This window comes from Dendrobates tinctorius, unplaced genomic scaffold (genome assembly GCF_039654945.1).
Source record: "Dendrobates tinctorius isolate UK_male_01 unplaced genomic scaffold, ASM3965494v1 ptg000035l, whole genome shotgun sequence".
NCBI lineage: Eukaryota > Metazoa > Chordata > Amphibia > Anura > Dendrobatidae > Dendrobates > Dendrobates tinctorius.
In genome coordinates, this window is record NW_027361703.1 from 11024699 (window position 1) to 11051735 (window position 27037).

At 40.2% G+C, this 27037-nt stretch overlaps 1 protein-coding gene across 15 annotated transcripts in view; it reads right to left on the reverse strand.

Moving 5' to 3' along the window:
• The window catches only part of NRCAM (neuronal cell adhesion molecule), a 429035-nt gene that overhangs the window by 122085 nt on the left and 279913 nt on the right, over nt 1–27037 (reverse strand). For 11 of the 15 annotated variants that reach the window (XM_073573274.1, XM_073573272.1, XM_073573275.1 and 8 more), the window contains exons 3-8: nt 19699–19804; nt 17654–17850; nt 9415–9537; nt 8454–8624; nt 7465–7521; nt 3280–3391 (exon numbers count right to left, since the gene is read on the reverse strand). In XM_073573274.1, coding sequence (XP_073429375.1) covers nt 3280–3391; nt 7465–7521; nt 8454–8624; nt 9415–9537; nt 17654–17850; nt 19699–19804 — 766 coding nt within the window. The remainder of the gene's footprint in view (nt 1–3279; nt 3392–7464; nt 7522–8453; nt 8625–9414; nt 9538–17653; nt 17851–19698; nt 19805–27037) is intronic. The other 4 variants (XM_073573271.1, XM_073573277.1, XM_073573276.1 and 1 more) reach the window with 1 other exon arrangement.

Here is a 27037-nt window from a genome sequence, read left to right on the forward strand (position 1 = left end):
CAGCCTACTCCATGATTCATCCTGGGCTTCAACACAGCCAGTTGTTGCTCGGAAGTGCCGTCTGCACAGAGAGAAACACATTCTCCAGTGTTAGTGGGGTTCAGTAATGCCTACTGCTCCCCTGCTGTGTGGACGGCAATATCTCTTGCTGCCTCCACAATCAAACTACATCACATATAAAACTTGCTGCAATTAGGCCTCAGCCTACTCCATGATTCATCCTGGGCTTCAACACAGCCAGTTGTTGCTCGGAAGTGCCATCTGCACAGAGAGAAACACATGCTCCAGTGTTAGTGGGGTTCAGTAATGCCTGCTGCTCCCCTGCTGTGTGGACGGCAATATCTCCTGCTGCCTCCACATTCACACTACTACTGATTTCAAACGTGCTCCCACTAGGCCTCTGGCTCCACTCTGTCTCTAGTATTTCCCCTGGCCTCCAACCCCGCCAGTTGCTGCTCAGAAGTGGCGTCTGCACAATCAACACTTGTTCCTGTGTTACTGGGGTTCAGTGACGTCAGCTCAACCCCTGATGTGTGTCCGGCAATGTCTCCTGCTCTGTCCACATTCCCACTACTATTAGTGGGAATGTGGACAGAGCAGGAGACATTGCCGGACACACATCAGGGGAACAGCTGACGTTACTGAACCCCAGTAACACAGGAACAAGTGTTGATTGTGCAGACGCCACTTCTGAGCAGCAATTGGCGGGGTTGGAGGCCAGGGGAAATACTAGAGACAGAGTGGAGCCAGAGGCCTAGTTGGAGCACGTTAGAAATCAGTAGTAGTCTACAACAGATATTAAACTTGATGAAATTAGGCCTCAGCCTACACCCTGATTGACCTTGGGCTCCAACATCGCCAGTTGCTCCTCAGAAGTGTCTTTGGCACGGGTACTCCCTCCTGCCCATCCTGGTTCCAGCATGCCTGCTGTTTCCGGGTAGTGTCAACGTCACTTTGCCACCAACTCGCTGTCCTGTCATGCTGCGGTCGGGTTAGTCGAGTCTATGGTGCCTGCAGTTTAGGTGCTTCCTATGTGGGCTGCGGTTTCTGGTAATAAAGGCTGGTTCCATAGTGCCAATAGGACAAGCACCCCCTGTAAGGACTGTGGGTTTCGGTAACTGCGGCCGGCTCGCGGCCTTGCAACTTTGTTTTTCATGGGTACCTTCTGCTACCCATCCGGGTTCCAGCACCGTCAGCTGGTTCTCGGCTGTGCCTTTAGCTTAGGTGCCTCCTTCTCGGTATCCGAGTTCCAGCAACGTCTGCTGGTCCTTGGTAGTGCTTTCTAGCACAGGTACCTCCTGCTTAGTAACCGTGTTCCAGCACCGTCAGCTGGTCCACGGTTGTGCCATTGGATCTTCTTCCTTCTGCTGCCCCTCCGGGTTCCAGCACCATCAGCTGGTCCTCGCTAGTTCCATTTGCTCTTGCAGCTTCTGCTACCCATCCGGGTTCCAGCACCGTCAGCTGGTTCTCGGCAGTGCCTTTGGCCTAGGTGCCTCCTTCTCAGTATCCGAGTTCCAGCAACGTCTGCTGGTCCTTGGTAGTGCTTTTTAGCACAGGTACCTCCTGCTTAGTAACCGTGTTCCAGCACCGTCAGCTGGTCCACGGTTGTGCCATTGGCTATTGTTCCTTATGCTGCCCCTCCGGGTTCCAGCACCGTCAGCTGGTCCTCGCTAGTTCCATTTGCTCTTGTTCCTTCTGCTAACCATCCGGGTTCCAGTACCGTCAGCTGGTTCTCAGCAGTTCCTCAGCCTTCTTGTATCTTCTGCTACTTTTCCAAGTTCGAGCTTGTGGAAATGGTTTTTGGATCTCACTCTGGATCTCCCTGACGACGACCCTGAAGACGACGACCCTGAAGACCACACCGAAGAAGACCAAAAAGATGACCCTGAAGATGACCAAGAGGACAAAGAACATGAAGACAACCACCAAGATGCAGAACAACAAGAGACAGAAGACCAAGAAGCAGAAAAACCAAAAGCAGAAGAACATTAAGCATAAGACTAAAAATCAGAGCAAATTATATTATCTAAATTATAAGCAGAAGAAGACTAAGCAGTGTATGGGGGTGAGTCCGTTCCTCCTTGTGGTGCCCCTGGAAAATGCCTGCTGCTGCAGGCCAAACTGAACGTGGACAAATCCTGTTGTAAATCTTTTGTGACAGGCAGAACGGAAGGTGTAATCTTCAAACTTTTATAGATAACAACTACAGGAATGACTGTCACAAATAAGAATATGATGAAGAAGAAGAATAGGAAGAAGATGAAGAAGTAGAATTTGAAGAAGAATAATAGTTGAATAAGAAGAATATGAAGAATGTAAAAAAAAAGAATAATAGGAAGAAGGTGAAGAAGAATAAGATGAATAAGGTGAAGAAGTTGATGAAAATGATGCTGCTGCTGATGAAGGAGAAAGTGTGAGAGAAGTAAAAAAGAAGGTGAAGAGCATGGAAGTAGTGAAACATACAAATCTGACAAAATATAAAAGAGGTTAACATAGTCAATATCTTTGTAACTCCGAACGTCTTAAAAAAAATAAATTATTCCTGCTATTCCATTTGATTGGGCTAAACCTCTATGCCTTTAATGTCTCCTCCACCTCCCCCAATACATTCTACATTATTCTTAGTTGTTTTTCTTCATGTAGAATTAACCTACAAGGAAAGAAAGGTTTTTTTTTAATTCCGATATTTCGGCCCCATTGACTTGAATGGGACTTCCGGGATCGGAATCGGCAATACCCGATACTTTTTGGATATCAGCCGATCCTATCCGATCCGATATTTCTCAATATCGGATGGTATCACTCAACACTAGTCGCAAAAAACGTGATGTGAATCCGGCCTAAGTAGTGTGCATTTTATACACTATTTAAGATTTAGTGCTGTCTATCTATACGGTTACATGTTAGTATCTAGGTAGCAATGAAGCATTTCTCAGAGCATTAAAAAGTGAATATGAGTCCCAAAATTTTTTTTCATACATGAAATAAATCAAATTTCCCCATTTCACCACAATAGCCACAAATGGGAGATGTCGATGATTAATAGTGAAGTACAATAAAGTGTTTCTGAGATTGAAGCTACACCCACATAAGTATTGTAACTGGTTCATGGTAGGAGGGGACCCTATGATAGATTTTGCATTTGGGCCCAGAAGCTTAAAATTATACCTCTACAGAAATCTATGACACAATGGACTGCAACTATGGAGCCTGCATAGCTTACAAGTCCGATGACCGACCACAACCCCAGAAAAGTAGCACATTCAGGCAACAACTTACAGTCCTTCAGCGATGCATTCCAACAAGAGCACATCATCCTTTAGCACGGTTTTATTAGTTGTCTGGCCACTGGGGGTCAAAAATATTGGAGGTCTGTTATCCACAGGGCTATCTAGATGGTAAAAAGAAAAAATAAGATAAAGGACAAAATTCGATGGTTATAACACATAGTTTCAAAATGAGACAGATAGGAAATGAATTCTAGCAGGGAATATACTAATGTTATTACACACAGCATGCAAATTTCGTCTTTGAATGTGTTTTTTTAATTTTAGTAATGCAAATTACACTACGGGGATAGAAAGAGACAGTTACAGAAATGAGGATTACGTTTACTCATCTTCACCCGTCTAAGTTTTATTTCTTAACTGATTTGGATTAATGCCTATTTTTGAAAATGATTAAGAAAATGAAGAAATTCTAGTGACAGGCCAGAAGTAGCTTTACTGTAATGAAAACTCACAAGTGCGCACCATCGAATGATTAACATAACCACCCCATGGAGCTTCATGTCTTATTTATGTTAGCTTCCATGCAATTGCTTGACGAGGGAATATAACATACAGTTTTGCTTGATTATGCAAACCTTGGGACATTTTTTGCCTAAGTTAGAAAGCTGAAATATGACCCTGGTGGAATTCAAGTTTGTAGCCCTGAAACTTAAAAGTTAAGATTAAGCTCCTGCCCCAAATATTTCCAGCTGGGATCACAATAAAATATTAATCTGTTAATGAAGTGATACCAATTACAGTAGTCATGTGCCAAAGGTGAAAAGATGCACGCAGATGTAGAATGTGAAGTAGTACAGTATGTATACATTTTAAATATAATGTATGCTATCCATACAGTTTAAAGGGAACCTGTCACCACTTTTTTGGCCTATTAGGTAAAAATATCATTTAATTGAGTGTCAGCTATGCATTCCACAACTAGTTCTGAAACCCCCTGACTCCCCATGTATCACCCATAAAAACCTTTTTTATTTGTCCCGCGCTGTACGTTAATCTGCTCGGTCCAGTCCGATGATCGCTGCCTCTGTTCCGCTACTCCAACCCTCCTCAGCTTGCTGTACACATTCTTCACTGTGAAGAGCGCATACAAATTTTGCATGTGCGCATTACATGTGACCTCGAGCGTGCGCTGTATGCTTTGCCCAACTGAGGGCAAAACCGAAAATTAGTCGTGCGCATGTGCCGACATACGCAGTTGGTTCTTATGTCCCGGAAGTATTTTGCGGCCATGCGCACTACTGATTTTCGGCTTTGCCCTCAGTTGGGCAAAGCATACTGCACACGCGTGAGGTCACATTTCAATGCGCACTCGCAAAATCTGTACGCGATCTGTGATCTTCACAGCGAAGAATGCGTACAGCAAGCCAAGGAGGGGTGGAGTGACGGAACAGAGGCAACGCCCATCGGACGGGACAGAACAGATTTATATACAGCGCGGGACAAATAAAAAAGGTTTTATGGGTGATACATGGGGAGTCAGGGGGTTCCACAACTTGTTGTGGAACGCATAGCTGACACTCAATTACATTATATTTTTAGCTGGTAGGCCAAAAAAGTGGTGACAGGTTCCCTTTAATGCACTTGTATCCAAGTTGCAGTGTTTTCTTGTGTTTGTCTTTAATTGTAAAAATGTGTCCAAAGAAATCTCACAGAGCTATGTACCGTAATTTACAGTAGTCTAATAGCACAATACCTACTGGTCTAAATGGATTTCTAACTAAAGGTCAGACCTAATCAAGACGTGTCCTAATGTGCACTCTTTGGAGGTATGGTCTCATGCAGCTTCTGTTACTTAGCACTTTTATTTTCTTTGCTTCTATTCAGAAGTTGAAAAAATGATTTACAATTAGCCGAGCTAACTGGTGTAGCAGAATTCAAATCATGCTACAGTGTTTGGAAAATGAGAGCACTACTGTGGCGTGTGGGTCATTAGTGAACTTTTACCGCTTTAGCAAGAATAATATAAATGGAAAAAGCAAGGGCTTATGCACCATATACTTCTTTTGCTGCGATGGACTTCATGTAGGGCTCCAGTTCACGTCGGTCCGTCCACCCACCCTGTAATTAGACTTACGCGGTTTCTTTGGCATTGGCACTAACAATGGATGACTAAAAAGGGGGAAACAAGCACTAGGCTCCTTGATCCACCGATTTTTTTCTTTCTCTGTGAACATTCTCTATTCTATGTGCAGTATGGGCAAAAGTTTTGAGACTGACACAAAATTTTGGTTTTTCACAAACTTTGCTCCTTCGTTGTTTCTACATCTTTTAGTTAGATGTTTCTATGGTTCCTGAAGTACAACTATAAGCATTTCAGAAATGTTTACACTTTTACTGACAAATACATCAAATTTATGCAAAGACTCAACATTTACAGTGTTGACCCTTACTTTTCAAGACTTCTACAATTTGCCCTGATATGCCTGATATTAGCTTATGGGCTAAATCTTAACTGATATCCTAATCAGTGCTTGGAGTTTATCACAATTTCTGTGTTTTTGTTTGTCCACCATCTTTTTGTGGACTGACCACAGGTTCTCAATAGGATTCAGATCTATGGAGTTTCTTACCAATGGACTCAAAATTTAAATGTTTTTTTCACTGAGTCAGTTATCACTTTTGCCTTTTGATATAGTAATCTATCATGCTTGAAAAAACATTGTTCTTCACCAAATTGTTTCTGAATCATTGGAATATTTTGCTCTTGGAGGATGTTTAGACACCATCCCATATTCTGTTCTCAGGCAAAATTGTGAGTGAACACACTTCCTTGGTTGAAAAGCAAACCCTACATATGAATGGTCTCAGGTTAATTTCTGTTAGCACTGCACAGGACTCATGGTAGCCCTCACATTTTTTTCTCCAGACAATCATTATTCCAGATTTCCCTAACAGGATTCATCAGTGAAAGGAACTTTACCCCAGTCCTCTGCAATCCAATCCTTTTTCCTTCTGCAGAATGTTAATCTGCTTTGATGGTTTTTCTTAAAGAGAAGTAATCTCTTTGTTGCTCTTCTTGACACCAGACCATCCCCCAAAAGCTTTCACCTCATTGTGGGTGCACCAAGGCAATTGTCTCACTCATAATTTTGCCTAAGTACACTGTCATGAATAAAGAATGGTATCTAAACATCGTCCAAGTGCAACTTCTTCCAATTATCCAGGAGCAATTTGAAGATAAACAATGCTTTTTCCTGCATGATGGGGCATCATGTCACAAGGCAAAAGTGATAACTAAACTAAATGAACAAAACATTTAAATTTTAGGTCTGTGATCAAGAAACTACATAGATCTCAATCTCATTGAGAACCTGTGGTCAATCTTTAAATGCAGGTGGAAAAACGAAACCACAGAAATTGTGATGAACTCCAAGCACTGATTAGAATGAGTTATCAGTCGAGGTTGGCCCAGAAGCTGATTTCCACCATGCCAGGGCAAATTGAAGAATTCTTGAAATAAGGGTTAACATTAGAAATAGAGCCTTTACATAAACTTCTCGGTGAATTTGTCAATAAAAGTATGAAAAAATTCTGCGTAAAAGATCTAAAAACACTACAGGAAACCAAAATCCAAGTTAATCTCAAGGCCATGACTGTACGCCTATGAAAACACGTATTTTTGTCTGATTGCAGGATCACTGCTATGAAGTCTGTTAAAATAGTGTGTGTCATAGTCAATGAACTGTGGCACGCCTTATTTTTAGCAAAAAATACAATATAATAACTGGTGTCGTAATCCCTAACAGCTACTTTTACAACATTTTGTACTTTACGTTCGGTGAATAATCTTCCTGGGAAATTTGCTATATTTAAAACCAATTCAAATGTCATGAAAAGATTGCCGTTTTATTTTTAAATGTGTATTTTTCGCTCCATTATGTTGATTACAGCCTGAGGAGTTCAGCTATAGGCGCATTTAGAAGTACAACTATATGAATTGGAGAATCATCTACTACTTTCCAGAAGCACAAAATGCGTACTCTGTATCCTCTTTCATCACTGGTATTACTCTAAATAATTCTAGATGACAGAAATACAAAGTAATATAGTAAAAAGGGGAATAGAGACATGGACAAGGCAGAAAGAAGAATTTATATAGATGGTTAAGGTGGGGGTTCATTATAATATTAAAGGAGATACAAAATAAGATCTTTTCTTTTTAACCAAAACTCACCACCATAAAAATCAGTTTCAGTTAAATTAGCAGCTAAACTCTCATTCATAGCATCCACTAAAAAATAAAACAGCACAAATGTTTCTCAGCAACACAGTGTATGAAAAAGTACAAATACTTTGAAGGAATCAGAAACTTCCTTATATAAAATATTATTTTAGCTTTAAAATAATAATTTTCAATTAATTTCAGGAAAAAAACGATAAACAAAATGGACTTCATTGATACTTAATGTCCCTACTATTTTCTTTTGCATTTATAAAAATGTTGTATCTTTAAGCTGCTAAAGAAATATTATGACTCAAATAGAACCGTTCACTGGGTTCTAGGCCACATGGCAGGATGGTGTATCAAAACTGGGGGTTTCTACGGAGTGAAGAAAGGGTACTGTACTTGGCTTCATTAGCAAAAAAATGTATGTGATCAATGCTAGTGGAGGAGAGTCCAAAAATCATCTTTGGTAATTCATTAACTCTTTTAATCCTTAATGTCAAAATGGCTGTTCTTGACCTGGGCATGACTGCAATACTCAACCCTCAGTCTTCATCTATTTACTGCTGCTTAGTGGCCCAAAACATAGTGACAGGTTCTCTTTGAGGTTCTATTGTCTTTGGAAACCTAGGGGTACTTTGGTAAGTGTTCTCAGTAATCTAGGTACAGCTTTAGAATGTACTGAAATTCCAAAAAGTAGATTTTGGGACTACTAAATCTGGAGTGTGTTTACTTGCCTGTGCACTGTCAAAAGGAACCCTTCACAGCCTGCCAGTGTATGGCAGATCTGTGGTGATGAAATGAATATTGCAGAAAGTCACCAGAAGAGGGTAATGGGCATCCGTGAGAAATACAGAGAACAACAGATCCATGCAACTAGTCTTAATAAAATATTTCAATACAATTTATCACACCATTTTTTACACCTGAAATTGATAAACCTAGCCCTGGACATACCTTAAAAGTGAAGGAAAATACAACATAGAGAATATTCTTACTTGTTAGAACTTTCAAAGAAATGGGCTGCTTCTGATGGATAGTCTGAGTAAGGTTAAACCTGGCATAACAGATGTAAAAATCTCGTGTGTCCTCTGGCTGAACATTGGAGAAGTAGAGGTCACCATTGAGACCTTGGGAAACTCTACCGTTTTGAGGCAACCGCTGAAAAACTGATAAAAAGAATATTGTGAATTACTGCGCTATGCCCACTTTCTTAATGTTACATTTTATAACATAGGAAAATCAGTAAAAAGGAAAAAGTACAACGAGAACTAATGACAATAAAAGAAAACCAATCAAGTCTTACGTTTGGTTTTGCCTTTGCATACACAGTATGAGTTTTGAATTGCAGTAAAATTGTATATTATGTTTATCATGTGCAGATTTTTTAAGAAAAATGCAATTTCTTGAGAGTGCTTTTTGTAGTCCCCCAAACCAGTGGAGAACACTCGAAATAGTGGTAATAAAGATAGGTATTTTAATTATATAGCAACGCAACATATTTTGACCCTAAGCATTCACTATTTCAGATGCTTTCCATTGCCTTGGGAGAATACTTCTTTTAAAATTCTACATTTGTTGATTCCTATCTCACTGGTCTAAGAACGGAAAAGTGCAATAGAAAGTTGTGCTTATTGCTTGCACAACTCGCTCAGGTGACGGAGCATCTTTTTGATAATTGCTCTTGACGAATTCTAACTCGGCACGCCTCAATTTTTCTTCCCTTTTTTATGAAGCGCTATTTGTCCAGATTTCCCTGCATTATTGATCATGCTGACCAAACCAAATGCATTACTTGAAACCAAGTAGTACCTGGTACTTATACAAGGAACATTTTTTTTTAAGATTAACAATGTTTATAGTAGTGGATTACAGACACCAACATTTTTACTAAGGGTAGTATGGCTATTTTGAAACACAGTAAACACATTTAAATCTATAAGCAATAAGATTACTTACAGTTATCCATCCAAAAAATGATAGGTGGAGGTAGTCCCCTTGGAGGTTTGCATGGCAAAACCAAAGGCATACCCTGTTGAATAACAATAGGTTCTATTTTCTCCTTAGTCCACAGTGGTGATCCTGTGAAAAAGAAACTTAGTGAATTGTTTTGTAATATTCCATTATATCTTAAATACAAATACTAACTAAAGAAACCTACAGACCTTTATTGTTTAAGTTACCCAAAATAATACAAGTATCATATACTGTATATTTCTCTACCCCAAAGTTGTCACTTTTGCAAGATCATTTCACTATCCAGTGAAAAGTCTGAAAATAAAGTGACTGCACACATATAGCTACATCATCAGGTGGTTCAGCTTTGAGAAATGGTGGTATAAATGATCTTCCTGTAGCATACTTTAGGTATGGGTCTACTATATTGTCAGTAATGGTTACAAAGTCATGAATAAAGGTGCGGAGTTAATATCAATATATAACTAGTGAAATCAGATCAACATATTTCCAATTGTACCCGGGGCACTTCACAATAATGCAACAACCAATCCCATATATAGTATATATAAGAAAAAGAAGAGATCTCAACAATGAAGTTAAAAACAATATTTTATTAATCACCATTAAACTTACCTTTCATATAAAAAAGCAAAATGCCGTTAGGGGACGCCAGAGAACACCACAAGAAAAATATGTTCAAGGGGGAATATAAACTGAACTACAATAAAGTACTCAAAAAATGTTGAAATAAATAGAAAGAGACCTGAATATACGTATAATCCAAAAATTATATAATGACGTATCAATTAATATAACTAAAGATATATCGGCATAGGTGTAATAGTAACCAGTAAAAAAACTCTCCAGAAACAATAAAAAAAAACTCCAGGTTGCACAAAGTGGTAAGGTATAACACAGATTGCCAAAGTAAGAATACGATGTCCCTAAGCAAGGTGATTAGGGAACACATAAAGGATAAATAGAATAAGTGAAATCAATGTCACCATATGATACACAGTGTATATACCCTGTCCAAATATGCAATCGATGAATTATCATGGCAAACCATTACCTTGTAATAGTAGTGCTCGTGGCATCCCCTCACCCCGACGTGTGTTTCGCCACGTACTTCAGTTTTTATATGTAATTTTAATGGTGATTAATAAAATACTGTTTTTTATCTTCATTGTTGGGATCTCTTCTTTTTTCCTATATACCGGTATACTATATATGGGATTGGTTGTTGCATATAACTAGTGAAGAAAAACTAAGTACACCTTCTTCAAACTTTATGGATTTAGATATCAGGATATAAAAACATCTGGTCCTTACAAGGTCTTAAAATCATGTAATACAATCTCAGATGAACAACAACACCATATCACAAATTACACCGTGTCATTATCTATTTAACTAAAACGCTTATCAGTCTCTCACATCAATCTGGAGGAATTCTGGCTGACTCTTCTTCACAATGTTGCCCAATTTCATTGAGTTTTGTGGGCATAGGTTATTGCACAAGGCTCTTAAGGTCCGCGGCACAGCATTTCAATTGCGTTGAGGTGTGGACTTTGGCTAGACCATTGCAACATATTGATTTTATTTTCAGTCATTGTGATGTAGATTTCCTGATGTGCTGGGTACCATTGTCATGTTTTGCTCAAGATTTAGCTTTTGGATAGATGACCTCACATTTTACTCTAGAAGAGTTTGTTATACAAAGAAGTCAGCTCAATGACAGCAAGGTGCTTAGGTCTTTAGCTGCAACACAACCCCAAATCATAACCTCTCCATCACCGCACGGGTATGAGCTGGTATGATAATGCTTGTGCTGATATGCTGGGTTTGGCTTTCACCAAACATGACACGGAGCATTATTGCCAAACATCTCCACTTTGGCTTTATCTGTCCAATGGACATTGCTCTTGGAGTCTTGCTGTTTGTTAAGATGCTGTTTTAAAACATTATTCATGCAACTTTTTTAGAAAGAAACGGCTTTGTCCTGGCAAACCTTCCAATCAAGGGATACATATTCAGTCTTTTTGTAATTGTACTATCACAAACTTGAACATTTTTAGCAGAAGCTATTGAGAATTTTGCAATTTCTCTGAGCATTGAATGGCCCGATCTTGGGAAAAATTTGTTGGGATGTCCACTCATTGTAAGATGATCAACTGCCTTGAATGTTTTCTACATGTGAATAATCTTTCTCACTGTAGAATGATGGATTCCAAAATGTTTGGAAATGGCCTTGTAACTCTTCCCAGACTGATGGGCAGCAATAATTGTTTGTCTGAGGCCATTGCTGACGTTTTTCTTCCCTGGCAGTGTGTTAACAAATGCCTGAATGCTCCAGACCAGTAATCTGCTAGATATTCTGCTTATATAAAAGCGGTCATTAGACATGAGCATACTTATTTGAGTGCAAATGAATTCTACTTGCATTTTACAAACAGTCGTATTCTCCATAATTCATATTTCTTTTACAATTTGTTACATGGAAATTGAGGTTAAATGGTGACCAGCTGTGGCAGCTATTTTGATCAGCCACAGTGGACCAGGCAAACTGTTAAAAAAGCAACCCTTCTTTACTACTTCGACTATCACATGCATGCTCATTGGCCATCTGCTTAAGAGAATGCGCATCACTGGGGAATGGTAAAAGAGGCACCAAGGACTGGACAGGGGGGCAGGTGAGCGGTGAGGGGAGTATTAATTTTTTAAACAAGGGAGCCCATACCAAAATAACGAACATTCAATTTGTGGTAAATAACTTTGCTGCAAATTGAATTTCCCTGTAAAATCTGTGCAATATGGCAACATTGGTTTTTGACAGATCTAGTAATCTCTAGTGGTCACACTTGGTGAGCAATTAATCAAGGGCATTGGATTAGTAGTACATGGTTGCTACATACTCTTTTTATATAGATGAAGTAAAGGTATACACACATTGGTTTGGTATTTTGGCCTAACTTTTTGTTAACTAAATTATGACACGGTGTAAATAATTATGTGTTGTTGGATTTATTACGTTTTAAGACCTTAGCAAGAACAGGAGTCTTTTATTATGTCCTGATGTGTAAAACCATAGAATTCAAACAGCATGTACTTAGTTTTTCATGACTATAGAACTAGGAAAGCTTGTGACATGTCAATATGATTCTTTTGTCAAAATGTCCCAGAGTTTCCCCTTTACGTCTGTCAGCCCGGTGTATGTTACTATGAAAAATGGTATGGTACAGTATAGTATAGAAAATACTATTCTTTGTCATAGTATCAAGCAAAAGAATGTTTATGTTTACCAGATGCCATTAGAAAAATGGATGCTTGTAGCATCCTTTACCCATAGATCCATTATCATATGACATAACAAACGGTTACAAACATATCAGCCATCAACATAACAACTGTCCCACAGTGTTATTGTACTTGGAGGATGTACATCTACAGTGGGTAACGGGAGGCTAATGAATACGACTGGAGCTATTTCAAACATATGTGCTGCAGAGTTTTTGAAGCAAAAACTGAACACAACCTACAAGTTGTTGAGAAGTTTTAATGAAGGAGGATTTGGAGAGTGTCTGCTCAGTTTCTGCTCCAAATTTTCTTAGAAAAGCTCTGTGGTATGTGCACTGGATGTCTTTAACCCCTTTCTGACATCTGGTGTAATAGTACACCCATGTCAGACTCCCCTGTTTGTAGAGGGCTCCGGCACTGAGCCTGTACCTTTCCGGGCACATGACAGCTGATCCATACAGATGACATGTGCTCGCAACAGCCGCAAGTGGAATCGCGATCCACCCGCGGCTGTTAACTAGTTAAATTCCACTGTCAATCTCTGACAGCTGCATTTATCTTGCTCTTACAGGAAGCGCCACTAATCCCGGCCAATCGATTACCATAAACTAGTTAGCTCATAGCAAGTGAGCATTTCTGCTTCACACAGGCGATCTGATCATCGTCTGTGTAGCAGAGGCAATCAAAGTATTGCAACTTCTAGTCTCCCATGGAGACTATTGAAGCATGTAAAAAGTAAAAAAAAAGTTTTAAAAATATTAAAAAAAAAAAAAAAAAAAAAATATATATATATATATATATATATATATATATATATATATATATATATATATATATATATGTTCAGACCACCCTCCTTTCGCCCCATTCAAAATAAAACAATAAAATACACATATTTGCTATCACCACATTCAGAATTGCCCGATCTATTAATACAAAAAAAGAATTCACCTAATTAATGCAACGAAAAAAAAACGCTAAATGACATAACGAGAAAAAAAATAAAACCGCCAGAATTTACTTTTTTTTGGTTGCCGCTACATTGAAATAAAATGCAATAACGTACAATCAAAAGATCGTCTCTACACCAAAATTTTATCAATAAAAACGACAGCTCGGAGCACAACAAATAAGATCTCACCCAGCCTCATATCACAAAAAGTGGAGACACTACAGGTCTTGAAAAATTATGCCTTTTTTTCTAAACAAATTTGGGGATTTTTTTTCACCACTTATATAAAAAAGAGCCTAGACATGTTGGGTGTCTGTAAACTCGGAATGACCTGGAGAATCATAATAGCAGGTCAGTTTTAGCATTTAGTGAAGATGGTAAGAAAAAATGCGGAATTGCACTTTGTTTGCAATTTCACCACATTTGGATTTGTATTCCCTGTTTTCCAGTACAAGATATTTTAAAACCAATGGCGATGTACAAAAGTACAACTTGTCCCGCAAAAAACAAGCCCTCACATGGCCATATTGACCTAAAAATACAAAAGTTATGACTCTGGGAAGGGGAGCAAAAACAGAAATTCAAAAACTGTGGTCGTTAAAGAGTACCTTTCACCAGTTTAAGCATGTTAAACCAGCCATATCATGGGATAGCATCTGCAGAGATGAATTTAACATATTTTATTCTATAATTAGTCCTCTCCATTGTGGAGATATTAGCTTGTAAAGTTTAGGTTATAATTTATGTTACGTTCAATTGGGCGCTACCAGTGATTTCTGTCCTGGGACATGTATTTATTCTCCTGCATGAGGATGACCAATCATAAGAAGGAGGTGTCCTACAGGTGAAAACAGAACACATCCTCCTCTCCTCACTGATCTCTTCTGCTACTGTGTAGGGTCTTTTGTCAATTCTTTTAGCCACTTCAGGCTTTGAAAGACAAGATGCAGTTAAAAGAAGTACCATGCTCATTCTTTGGGCGGCATCCACTTACAAGCCGCTTGTTATTTAAATTAAAGGAAAAAAACGCCAGTGACAGATGTTGCAAAAATGAGGGAGAACATGTCAAAAAAGACGCTTCAGGAAAAACTCTATGGATACACAAGCATCTAAAAGGTGCTGTTATGCACATACCCATGGAAGGAAGCTCTGCCCAAGCCATGGTCAAAGTATGTCTCTGCAATTGGTGATCTGGTGTCACGATCCATTTTTGAATCTGTGTCAGATCTAGGATTCTCATATATAAATTTTTTTCCTTTCAGGCCATCGGGGGTTAACATCAGTTTTTACCCCCAGTGGCCACTGGTATAATTACATGGCTGGTCAATTTGCTGATGCAGTTGGTGACCACTCCCATCTTCCTTTAAAAGGTCACCTGATGCTTCAGCTAACTGTTGGTGATACACTTTCTCTTTGGAGACCAACCAAGCTGGAGTCAGAAGCTGGCTGAGTGCAGTAGTGCTTCAGCTGAATGCTGCGATCTGGTGTCTAACTCTGCTGTTCGGTGCATTACAGCAGACAAAGCTAAGTGTTTGTCTTACCTCGTTTGTATATCGTTTGTATATCTTCCCTTGGTATTATATTAGTGCAGCGGTGGGACCAGTGTCCACACTTACCAATTCCCTATTGAGGGATAGGTGCAGGGCAAGTGAAGGCTAAGGTATCCTGCTCGGCGATGGTTTTAAAGAAGCCATATAGGGACGTCAGGATAGACCAGGGCACAGCCTTAGGAGAGTGCAGGAGGTGTCTATTTCCCCATTCCCTATCGCAGGGCCCACCATTGTAATTGTGTACCCGGTGTTCCCTTGTTTGTTTTTCTGTTTCGTGACCGACCGATTGCTGGGTCGTGTCACACAGGGCCAGTCAATTTGTGACATCTGGTTTGCCTTTGACTGTTTCTTCATCTCTTATCCTAACATGTGCCTATACAAAGGGGACCTAAGATGAAGGTGAAAAGAATATTTCCCACATCCCTCACTTTATGTAGAGTGATATAGGAAAGACTTCTGTAATGTGCACTTTGGAATAATTCGGACTGTTGTGCACTCTATTATTGTACAACAAGTTCATGTCTCGCTGTGAGGAAAGTCCTCAAACTGTGATTTCCCATTTAAATCTTTCTCTCGGTTGTGTGGAGAATACAATATAAGCATTTTGAACTTGCTAACATCCTGGGTAAGCATCACATAGGCCATGCTGAGAAAGCTATCTATGACGGACTATAACCAATAACAGAAGAAGCTCTTCCCCGTGCCCATATACCACCAAATAATGGCACAACAAATTGCCGCACAGTTGGCAATGTTTAATTTAACTCTCCAAGTTACTTGTAGGCCAGACATGAGACTCATATGTTCAGAGTAGCTGTAATTCTGGAAATGGCAACATTAATGATCAAGAACTTTGGTCAATAACAGAACATTTGGGTGGAACAGTAAATGGCTTAAATAAAGGAGAATAAAAAGGATTTGCATTTATGACACACAGGGAATTTGTGCAGTGGGTGAAAAGGTATTATAGTTGTCAGAGATAAACACTGGGTAACGTACAAGAGCACTGTATACACCGGGCATTTCCATAAACTAACATCTACTGCACCAATAATGGTAAGGTTTTCTCCAAAATATTCAAAAAATTATATCAATGATGCAAAGTCATGACAGTGATCTGACAGTTATTGAAAAGAGAAAAAAAAAAGAAAGTCTTCAGAATTTGATTCCAATTTTGGCAAAATAATTGTGTTGGAATCAAACCCAGCACATCAATCAGCGTACGGTGTGGATCCGTGGGCAGTGCAGCATATTTTCCTTGTCTATTATGACGCATTACCCAGGTTTACATTCTGGTGGCATTGTGTTCTACAATCTCAGCAATGAGATTGTATTATTTTAGGGTCCAACAAACAGGAAAATTTGAGGATAAGTTTGTACTTCCATGCAGTACATAACCAGGGCTGTGGTTTGCCGTTACCTTCTAATAAGATGGCTTTGAGGAATTTAAAGATGTCTTTAATCAAAGAAAAGAAAAGCAAGATAATTAAGCAGAAATTAAATACAGAGCTAAAATAAAGAAAAGAATCAGCAAAAATGACTATGAATTGTGACATAGAGGTTGGCCAGATGATAAAAGCAATACTTTTCCTTACCAACCCCCAACACCTGTAGATCAGACTTTTACCAGGTTCCTGCTGACCTCTGTTACCTGGTCCTATCGCAACACACCAAGAATAGCAGGGAATGTCTGTTGAGCCCAACAGGCTGGTGCTTGACAGAGGGCATTTCTGGTATGGTTAGATGAGACCAGGAAGAGGAGAAGAGCAGAAACTGGATAAGCGCAGAGACGGAAGCAGCAGAGGATCGAAGAGGCTGAGCATTGATTCTTAGATACAAGAGGCAAAAGCTCAATAGGGTCTTATTCAAATAGTAAAATAGGTTCAACAGGTAATAATGCTCATCTTATAGGGTTGTGTAAGACACACCAAGTAAAAATGCATAGCTTTCAGTAGCTGTGTTGCTGGATAAATGAAAATCCACGATGGAGAATTAAATTCTGGTTTAATGTCAATGCGTATCAGAGTCACTCCGACTCCTTCTTTAGGACAACCACAAATGGTTTGGTCGATCTGAAGGAGTCTGATAACTCTGAAATGCGTTGACATTAAACCAACATTTCTTTCTCCATCGTGGGTTGTCATTTATCCAGCAGCGCAGGATACTTCCATCACTCGTTACATACAGTATAGATTCTTTTCTTATTCATGTATGATGCCTTTTAAATAAATTGTAATTGGCTGGTCAATCCCTGTAAATATATACACATATTAACCAGGAAAAAAGTGATAATGACAAAAAGCAAAAACAGCATCATATAAAAAGTAAGAAGCAATAAATGTGTAAAAATGTGTAACAATAAATTGAGGTGGTCAATTAAAAGATGAATTAACATAAAGTACATTGTCGCACGAGATGATGGATTACATGAGTAACTTACTCGACTGACGGACAATGATAACGTTTGATACAGCAGTACCGCGGTCATTTTTAGCTGTACACTGGTACTCCCCTTCGTAAGCTTCTGCCTTTCCACCATTCATGATGTTAATTTCAATAGTTCCTGAGTTGGGTTTCATTATCACCAGTGCATCTTTTTCCGTGTCAAAATGTGTGCCATTGCGAGTCCAGGTGAAGCTGCAGGGCACAGTGTTAATGCTATCAACATGTTTTCAATGAAAAATAAAGTTAGATTATTCTAACTGTTCTAACAATGGAATATACTTGTAAAGCTGCACTAGGTATGCGCCATGTGTAAGCACCATCTTCAGTACCTATGCCACAGATATTATTCCATATTATCTATATGTACACTTCCTGACAGAAGTTGTGTCACTTATCCATGTTATGTAAATAAAAGCTTATAACCTGACGTTAAATTCATCCATTGGTTGTATAAATTACTCTTTTGAAAGCTGAAACCCTCCGAAATGTGGTTTAGGTTAAGAAAATAAATTGGCATCAATGCAGAAATATTGATCATTTAATGGACACAGAATGGTCAGATTTTGGCAAGACAAAAGTTTTGTCAGCCACAGAAAGTAATGTGATATTCAAACAAATAATTAAATTAAAATACAAATATATGTTGCATGTTGGAGCTCTGCTGCAGTGGAAGAGGGGCTTGCTTTGGATTTTCTAACCAACAAACGTTCCTCCTGAGCAGTTGTCTTGCGGGGTCTGCCGGACCTGGGCTTGTCAAACACATCTCCAGTCTCTTAGAATCTTTTTTTAATTCTTTTTACTTGATGCTGAGACACATTAAAGGTGCCAGCCACCTCTGCAGTGGATCTGGTCTTCAGCCTCTTGATAATCCAGGCTTTGGTCGCAGGGTAGATTTTTGGCATGTTGTCAGAGGTCAAGATGCAGCTCAAGTGAAGGTCTGGGGTGCTGGGTTTCTTTTTATGCACACCCACTAATTAACCGATCATTTACTGAGCACAGGTGAGGATGTAAACTAGGATTGGGTGCATTATATGACCAGGCAACAAAAGTTTTGTCTTGCCAAAATCTGACCATTCTGTGTCCATTAAATGATCAATATTTCTGCATTGATGGCAATTTATTTTCTTAACCTAAACCACATTTCGGAGTGTTTTAGCTTTCAAAAGAATAATTAATACAACCAATGGATGAATTTAACGTCAGGTTATAAGCTTTTATTTGCATAACATGGATAAGCGACATAACTTCTGTCAGGGAGTGTATAGCACAGATATAGTAATATCCCCCAAAAAAATCACTGAAAAGATTGACCGTTTTTATTTAATCATTAAAAGGGGTATCCCAATCATAATCTTCAAACCCATTCAGTATATAGATGTACAAAGACGTTGAATAACTGTTCAACTGCCAAACATGTACATAACGCTGCACATATTTTATTGGCTCAGATTTTCTGTATTGAAATTAATAAGAAAAATGTATTGAAAAAACATAAAGAGGGCGCACTGAAGGGGTTTACATTAGTTAACTGTGAACTTCTGTTATACCAAGATGGCCATAAAGTGCAATGAGTTCTCATATGATTTATCTTAATAATTCAGATGTTGAAGTTGAACAAGTTTTTTTTTCTGAATAACCCATAAATCCAACTTTCCTAGCCTATTTATAACATTCATAGCCTGAATACTTGCCAAAACTAAGCTAGATAAGAGATGCAAGTAAATAATATACGTTAAAACGACATCCTGGTCTTCCTCGTTCTTGTTAGCTCAATGACTTTCATCTTCTGTGAACGATCATCTCAGTGAACATAGTCATGTCCGAAGGCCTCATGTCTACTCCTATTCCCACTAGGGTGATGTGATGTGTTCTGATGGAATAACGCAATGTGAAGCTCGGACTAATGCTGGACATTCAATTTCACATTTACCTTGCTGAAAGAATGCACAAGGCTGAATGACTAATATATAGCAGATCTACAGACTCCAGGAGCTATTGACTTCTTCTAACACCATCATGGACCATACAAAGACAACATACCTTGGTGGAGGCTTTCCTTTTGCCTCACACTGAATCACAATGTTCTCTCTTGGATCCACAATATAGTTTTTTGGTGACTGCTGAGTAATGGTTGGAGGCTGAGGCACTGTAATGTAAAATTGCATATTAATAATAATAACAATATAGCCTTATTAATATAGCATACAAATAAACAATAATAGTGCCTAAAATAATGACAAAAAAAGCAAATTTTCTTCAAGTGAATCTCAACCTTTGAAAATGTTAATAAAAATAAGAATTGACAAGTAAATGGAGGTACTCAATATTCAGATAATAGTTTCAAGGCTACAAGGAATTAGAAATGGCACACGTTCAGGAGAATATTATGAATGTTAGCCTGTAGCCTCTCAGACTGTTAACATGGGCCATTAGAGTGTGAATGAGCTTCATTTGAAGAGAAAGAACAAATTTTCAAGAATAGTAATATTTTGCAAAAAAAAAAATCAATGCACAAGGAAAACAATAGGGCAAAAAAAAAAGGCTTAACATATACGGTGAATAACTGAATAACCACAGCAATCACAAGTCCAGTGTAAACACAAAGAAAAAGCAGCAAAACAAACTACTTCTTCAACATGCTGCATAAGTCAATTCAAAGGACAAAAACTTACATTTGGCTTGCACTTTTATCCAAAAGAGAATCAGTATTTGTAAAGATAAACAGAAATCAAGAGAATTGACTGTTAGTGAGTATAAAATATACATTTTTTTTTACCTATACTGATAACATCTAAAGATCTAAAATGTAATGTAAAATGTCATAATATTCTTTGATAGGGGCCCTAATGCAGAACTCAATATTCCAGATAGACAGAATACTAAAATTTACCTCTAGTTAGGTGAAAGAAATTTAAGGGAACTTCGTTGGTCCCTATACTCTATTCTCCTACCAAAGGCTTATACTGTAGTATTTCTAAAATACACCTATTTTTCTATTAGAAATAAAATAAGTTTATCCCTGCACGTATTGTAAGCAAATCACTATCTTATAATCAAATGGAGCCATTGGGATGAAAACACTGCCACTCTAGGCTGATTGGTGTCCAGTAGGCCAGGATAAATAATCTCAAGCCAGCTCTAGCGGAGACTGACACATGGGCAGCTCACAGATGCTTCATTAGCATATGCACAAGAAGCCACCAAGGTTGGCTCTGACATTATGTATCCTAACCTAAGATGTTGGTGCATTTATAGTATGGGCACCAATATTATTTATTGGAGAAGCTCAACATTCATGACTACTAGTAAGTCATTTGCGCAGCACATACAGAGATAAAACTCTGTATGGTACAATGCAGGTACAAAAAAAACAGATAGGGACAAGTTCCTAGAAGGAATTTAGAGCAAAGACACAAAAAAGTGAAGCTATGACCCTTATAGAGGTTAAATTAATCAGAGATTTGTAGACGAAGATAGATTAATAAAATTGTTACAAGTTTGCTTGGATTATTATCAATATTGATATACTATGCATGATTTCTGAACTGCAATATTACTACATTAATAATACTGCACGGGAATTTGATGCATACTTGCCATCATTCCCAAAGTCCTCAGTCTCTGGACACTGCTGATTTATGCTTATATAATATATACAAATATACCGTTTCCCTGAAAATAGGGCGCCCCCGAAAGTAAGGCATGCTAGGGGGAGCACTGTGCCTGTTAATATAAGGCACCCCCCTGAAAATAAGGCATAACTTGTTCTGTGCATGGGGCATGCAGTTGTGTCTCACTCCCGCTGTCCGGTGCCCGCCACTGCAGACGCGCTGTTCGCAGGAGTTAATCACAGCCTCGGAGCTGTGTGCCGATCTCCGCCCATGAGCCCTGCGCCAATCACAGCGCAGGAACCATGGGCCAGCTGACGTCATCCATAGCCTCTGATTGTTCCTGGGCTGTCATTGGCCCTGGGCTCCTGCGCTCTGATTGGCCCAGGGCTCTTGCACCACCAAAGCACTGAAAGCAGCACCGCGGAGGAAACCAGTAAGAAAGTGAAAGTGTGTGTGTGTGTATGGGTGTGTTTGTGTCTGTATAAGGGTGTGTGTGTACGGTACACACATGGGAGGCTGCAGTGGGATACTGTGATAATGGGAGGCTGCAGTGGGATACCGGGATGATGGGAGGCTGCAGTGGGATGATGTGGGATGATGGGAGGCTGCAATACTGTACTGTAGAATGATGGGGGCTGTAATGGAATGATGGGGGTGCTGTATTGGGGACTGTAAAGGGATGATGAGGGCTGCAATGGGATGATGGGAATATTTGGGGCTGCAAAATGATGATGGGGCTGCTACGGTAAAGGAACTGCTGTGGGTGATTGTTACAGTAGGGGTACAGTGTCCAGAAAGTGTGTGGGAGCCATTTTAGAGCCCTTATGTTTTGTGGCCCTGTGTGAGAGTCAGGCAATTACAGTACCGTACCGTAGTGTGTTAATTTGATTTGTCGTCTACTTTTCTGCTGAACGGTCTATATGTCTGACTACTGGTTTTACGCTACAGAACGTTCCTTATGTAAGGGTAGAGCGCGCTGGAATGTTTCTCATGAAAATAAGACACCCCCCCGAAAATAAGACATGGTGCAACTTTCGGAGCAAAAATTGATATAAGACGGTGTCTTATTTTCAGGGAAACAGGGTAGATCTATACAGCGCTGGTAAAAATTAAGAGACCACTGCACAGTTTTATAAAAATCTGCTTCTCTACATGTCTGACAGCCATTCCATTCCAGTCTCGGTTGAATTACAACCAGAGTACAACTCAATCTACTTAAAGTGCTTCTGATTAGGTGATCACCTGAACCAAATCTTATTTAACAAAGGAAAGTATAAAAAATCCTGCTGTGGTGTTCACAATCCTCTTGCAATAGGACAAGCTGGATGGCAAAACAAGGGCTAGTAATATCCCAAAAGTAATAGGAATGAAAAAATAACTTTTAACCATGTCAAAGGAGCTGAAAAGAAAAGTCTTGAGTGAGGAAAAGAAGGGCTCAATTCTGGCTTCACTAGCAGGGGGATACCGTGACTGTCATGTTGCATTCATCCTTAAAATTTCTAAGACAGCAGTCCATTACAACAAGGTCAAGCAACAGTCATTGGTGACAACAAAACTACAGAGCGGCAAAGGGCGAAAACGACTCTCCACTGACCGGGATGACCATCATCTTATTCAAATGTCACTCAGCAACCGCAGGATAACATCAAGTGACCTACAAAAGGAATGGCTAATGGCAGCTGGGGTGAAGTGCACGGCAAGAACAGGTTGTAACAGGCTCCTAGAGGCAGGGTTCAAGTCATGTAAGGGTATGTGCACTTGTTGCGGATTCTCCCGCGGAGTTTTCCGCACAAAAACCCCAGCTCTTGGCAGAAAACGCAGGTGCGTTTTTAATGCGTTTTTGCCCTGGTTTTGATGCGTTTTTGCAGTGGATTTGATGCGGTTTTTCAGTGCGATTTTGACTGCGGATTTGTATGCGTTTTAGTAAGCTAAATAAAGATATGTTATTTAACAAGAAAAAAAAAAAGATTTGTGATGTCATTTCTGTCCAACCTCCTCTTTTACATTTGTCCAACCCATACTCCATTACACACACAGATAGACAGATGATAATAGATAGCTAGATAGATAGATATGGGATAGATAGATATATGGATCTAACTATCTATAGATATTTCCTTAGATATTTCCATAGATTTATCTATAGATATTTCCATAGATCTTTTCATACATATATGTATAGACATATCCATAGATATATCTATAGATATATCGCCATATATATTTAAAAATGGAAAACAAATGGCGTGGGCTCCCGCACAATTTTCTGCGCTAGGGGGGAAAGCCGACAGCCCGGGGCCAATATTTGTAGCCTGGGAAGAGGGTAATACCCTTCCCAGGCTATGAATATCAGCCCGTACCTGTCTGCATAGCCTTTACTGGCTATTAAAAAGGGGGGACCCCCCAAAAAATTACATGGGGTCCCCCTATATTTTATAGCCAAAAGGTTACGCAGACTGCTGTGGGCTGATATTCATAGCCTAGGAAGGGGCCATGGATATTGCCCCCCCGCGGCTACAAATACCAGCCAGCAGCCGCCCCAGAAATGGAGCATCTATAAGATGCTCCAATTCCGGCACTTAGCCCCTCTCTTCCCACTCCCGTGTAGCGGTGGGTTATGGGGTAATAAGGGGTTAATGTCACCTTGCCATTGGAAGGTGACATTAAGCCCGGTTAATAATGGAGAGGCGTCAATAAGACACCGATCCATTATTAATCTTATATTAATAAAGGGTTAAAAAAGACACATAAGAATAAAGTATTTTAATTAAATAAAGCAAAACACGGTTTTCATATTTTTATTGTTCTCTCAGATCTAAGCGATGCCCTCGGTCTCCTAGAATAAAAAGAAAAAAAATAAACCAACCCTATACTCCCTGTCTTGCCCAGTCCAATTAATAACGAGGGTCCCACGACGATCTCCCCTATAGAACAGTGACATCAGGTGATGTGACCGCAGGCTCCTGCAGTCCATCACTGAGGTTACCTGAGTTCAAAGTCTCACTTTACAGCAATGCTGCGTGAGAATTATGGATAGGGTTAGGGCTAGGGCATGGGCTAGGGATTGTCTTAGGGTTATGGGACTATTTCCCGGCAGCGGAGGGATACACAGTGGAGGGTTACCCCCGCCTGTCATTTCAGTGCAGGAGCCACTGGAGAGTGGTCGCATCAGCTGTTGTGGTAGCTCTCCACGGGAGATCGTCATGGGACCCTTGTTATTAATTGGACTACGGCAGAAAGGTGAGTATAGGTTGGTTTATTATTTTATTTTTATTACAGGTGATCGATGGCTTTGGGGAATTAGGTGATTGGTGAGTATGTACTCTATGTTATGTGTTCTGTATGTTGTAATGTTCTGTATGTTGTAAGTTCTGTATGTTGTATGCTGTATGTTCTATATGTTGTATATTCTGTATGGGGTTTTTTTTTACATGCAACACAATTGCCGGATGATGGGACTACTACTGTCCCATCATTGGCTAAAGTGTCACTCACTGACAGAGTAGCTGGCATTGCCCGATGAGACTTGTAGTCCCATCGGATGATGCCTGCGTACATACACACACACAGCCCCGCAGACCCCCTGACAACCCGATGAGCCCCGCTAGCCCCCCGCACAGACCCCCTGAGCCCCGCACAGACCCGGTAACCTCCCGCACAGACCCCCCCAAGCCACGGACCAGCCCGGTAACCCCCCACACAGACCACCCCCCCGAGCCACGGACACGGCCCGGTAACCCCCAACACAGACCCCCCGAGCCCCGCACAGGCCCGGTAACTCCCCGCACAGACCCCCCCCCCCCCGAGTCCCGCAAAGGCCCGCTAACCCCCTGCTCAGACCCCCTGAGCCCCACTAACCCCCCACACAGACCCCCCTGAGCCCCACAGGCCCGGTAACCCCCCACACAGACCCCGAGCCCCGCACAGGCCCGGTAACCCCCTGCACAGACCCCCCGAGCCCGGGCACAGCCCGGTAACCCCCCGCACAGATCCCCCCCCCAAGCCCCGCACAGGCCCGATAACCCCCTGCACAGACCCCCCCCGAGATCCGCACAGCCCCAGTAACCTCCCAGAGAGCCCCGCAGACCCCAGCACACACATAGCTCGCACACACATACACGGACACAGTCACCGCCCACGCACCATACAAGCACACAGTCACTGCCCACACCCCGTCCACACTTTCCCCCCCTCCCGATCTGCAGCGTTTTATCCGCAGCAAAACCGCAGATCTTTTTGAGACCTGCAGTTTTGCTGCAGATCAATGGAAGTCAATGGGTGCAGAAACGCTGCAGATCCTCACGAAGAAGTGACATGCTGCAGAAATGAACCCGCAGCTCATCCGCACTGATTTTTCCGCAGCATGTGCACGCATTTTTCAAATTACATTAACTTTAATGGTACTGTACAACGCAGCAGAATCTGCTGCGGACCCGCAGGGCCAAATCTGCTGCGGATCCGCGGTAGAATCTGCAATGCAATGTGTGCACATACCCTAAAGCTAGAAAAAAGCCTTTCATCAATGAGACGCAAAGGAGAGCCAGGCTGAAGTTTGCCAAAGACCATAAGGATTGGACCATAGAGGACTGGAGTAAGGTAATTTTCTCTGATGAGTGTAGTTTTCAGCTTTGCCCAACACCTATAATGGTTAGACAGAGACCTGGAGAGGCGTACAAGCTACAGTGCCTTGCACCCACTGTGAAATTTGATGGAGGATCGGTGATGATCTGGGGATGCTTCAGAAAGGCTGGAATTGGGCTGGTTAATCTTTGCGAAGGACGTATGAATCAACCAGCATCCAAGGTTATCCTGGAAAAACAGTTGATTCCTTCTGCTCAGGCAATGTTCCCCTACTCTGAGGACTGGTTTTTCCAGCAGGACAATGCCCCATGCCACACAGCTAGGTCAATCAATGAAGGACCACCACATCAAATCCCTGTCATGGCCAGCCCAATCTCCAGACCTGAACCCCATTGAAAACCTCTGGAATGTAATGAAGAGGAAGCTGGATAGTCACAAACCATGAAACAAAGAAGAGCTGCTTAAATTTTTGTACCAGGAGTGGCATAAGGTCACCCAATAGCAGTGTGAAAGACTGGTGGAAAGCATGCCAAGATGCATGAAAGCTGTGATTAAAAATCGCGGTTATTCCACAAAATATTAATTTCTGAACTCTTCCTGAGTTAAAAAATTAGATTTGTTGTTTCTAAATGATTATGAACTTGCTTTCTTAGTATTATTTGAGGTCTGCAAGCACTGCATTTTTTGTTATTTTGACCATTTCTCATTTTCTGAAAATAAATATAAAATTTAGTCCTTGGCAATTCGAAGACATGTTGTCAGTAGTTTATAGAATAAAAGAGCAATTTACATTTTACTCAAAAATATAACTATACAGAGAAAAATCAGACAAACTGAAAATTTTGCAGTGGTCTCTTTATAGCTCTGGCAAAAATTAAGAGACCACTTTCAAATTTTCAGTTTGATTTTTTTTCTTTATAGGTATATTTTTGAGCATAATGTAAATTGTTCTTTTAGTCTATAAACGTCTGACAACATGTCTCCAAATTTCCAAGCAATAAATTTAGTAATTTTTTTATGACGAAGAAAAATGGTCAAAATTTAAAAAAAAAAACGCCAGTGCTTTCAGACCTCAAATAATGCAAAGAAAACAAGTTCATAATCATTTAGAAACAACAATACTAATGTTTTAACTCAGGAAGAGTTCTGAAATCAATATTTTAGGAAATAGCCATGATTTTTAAAAA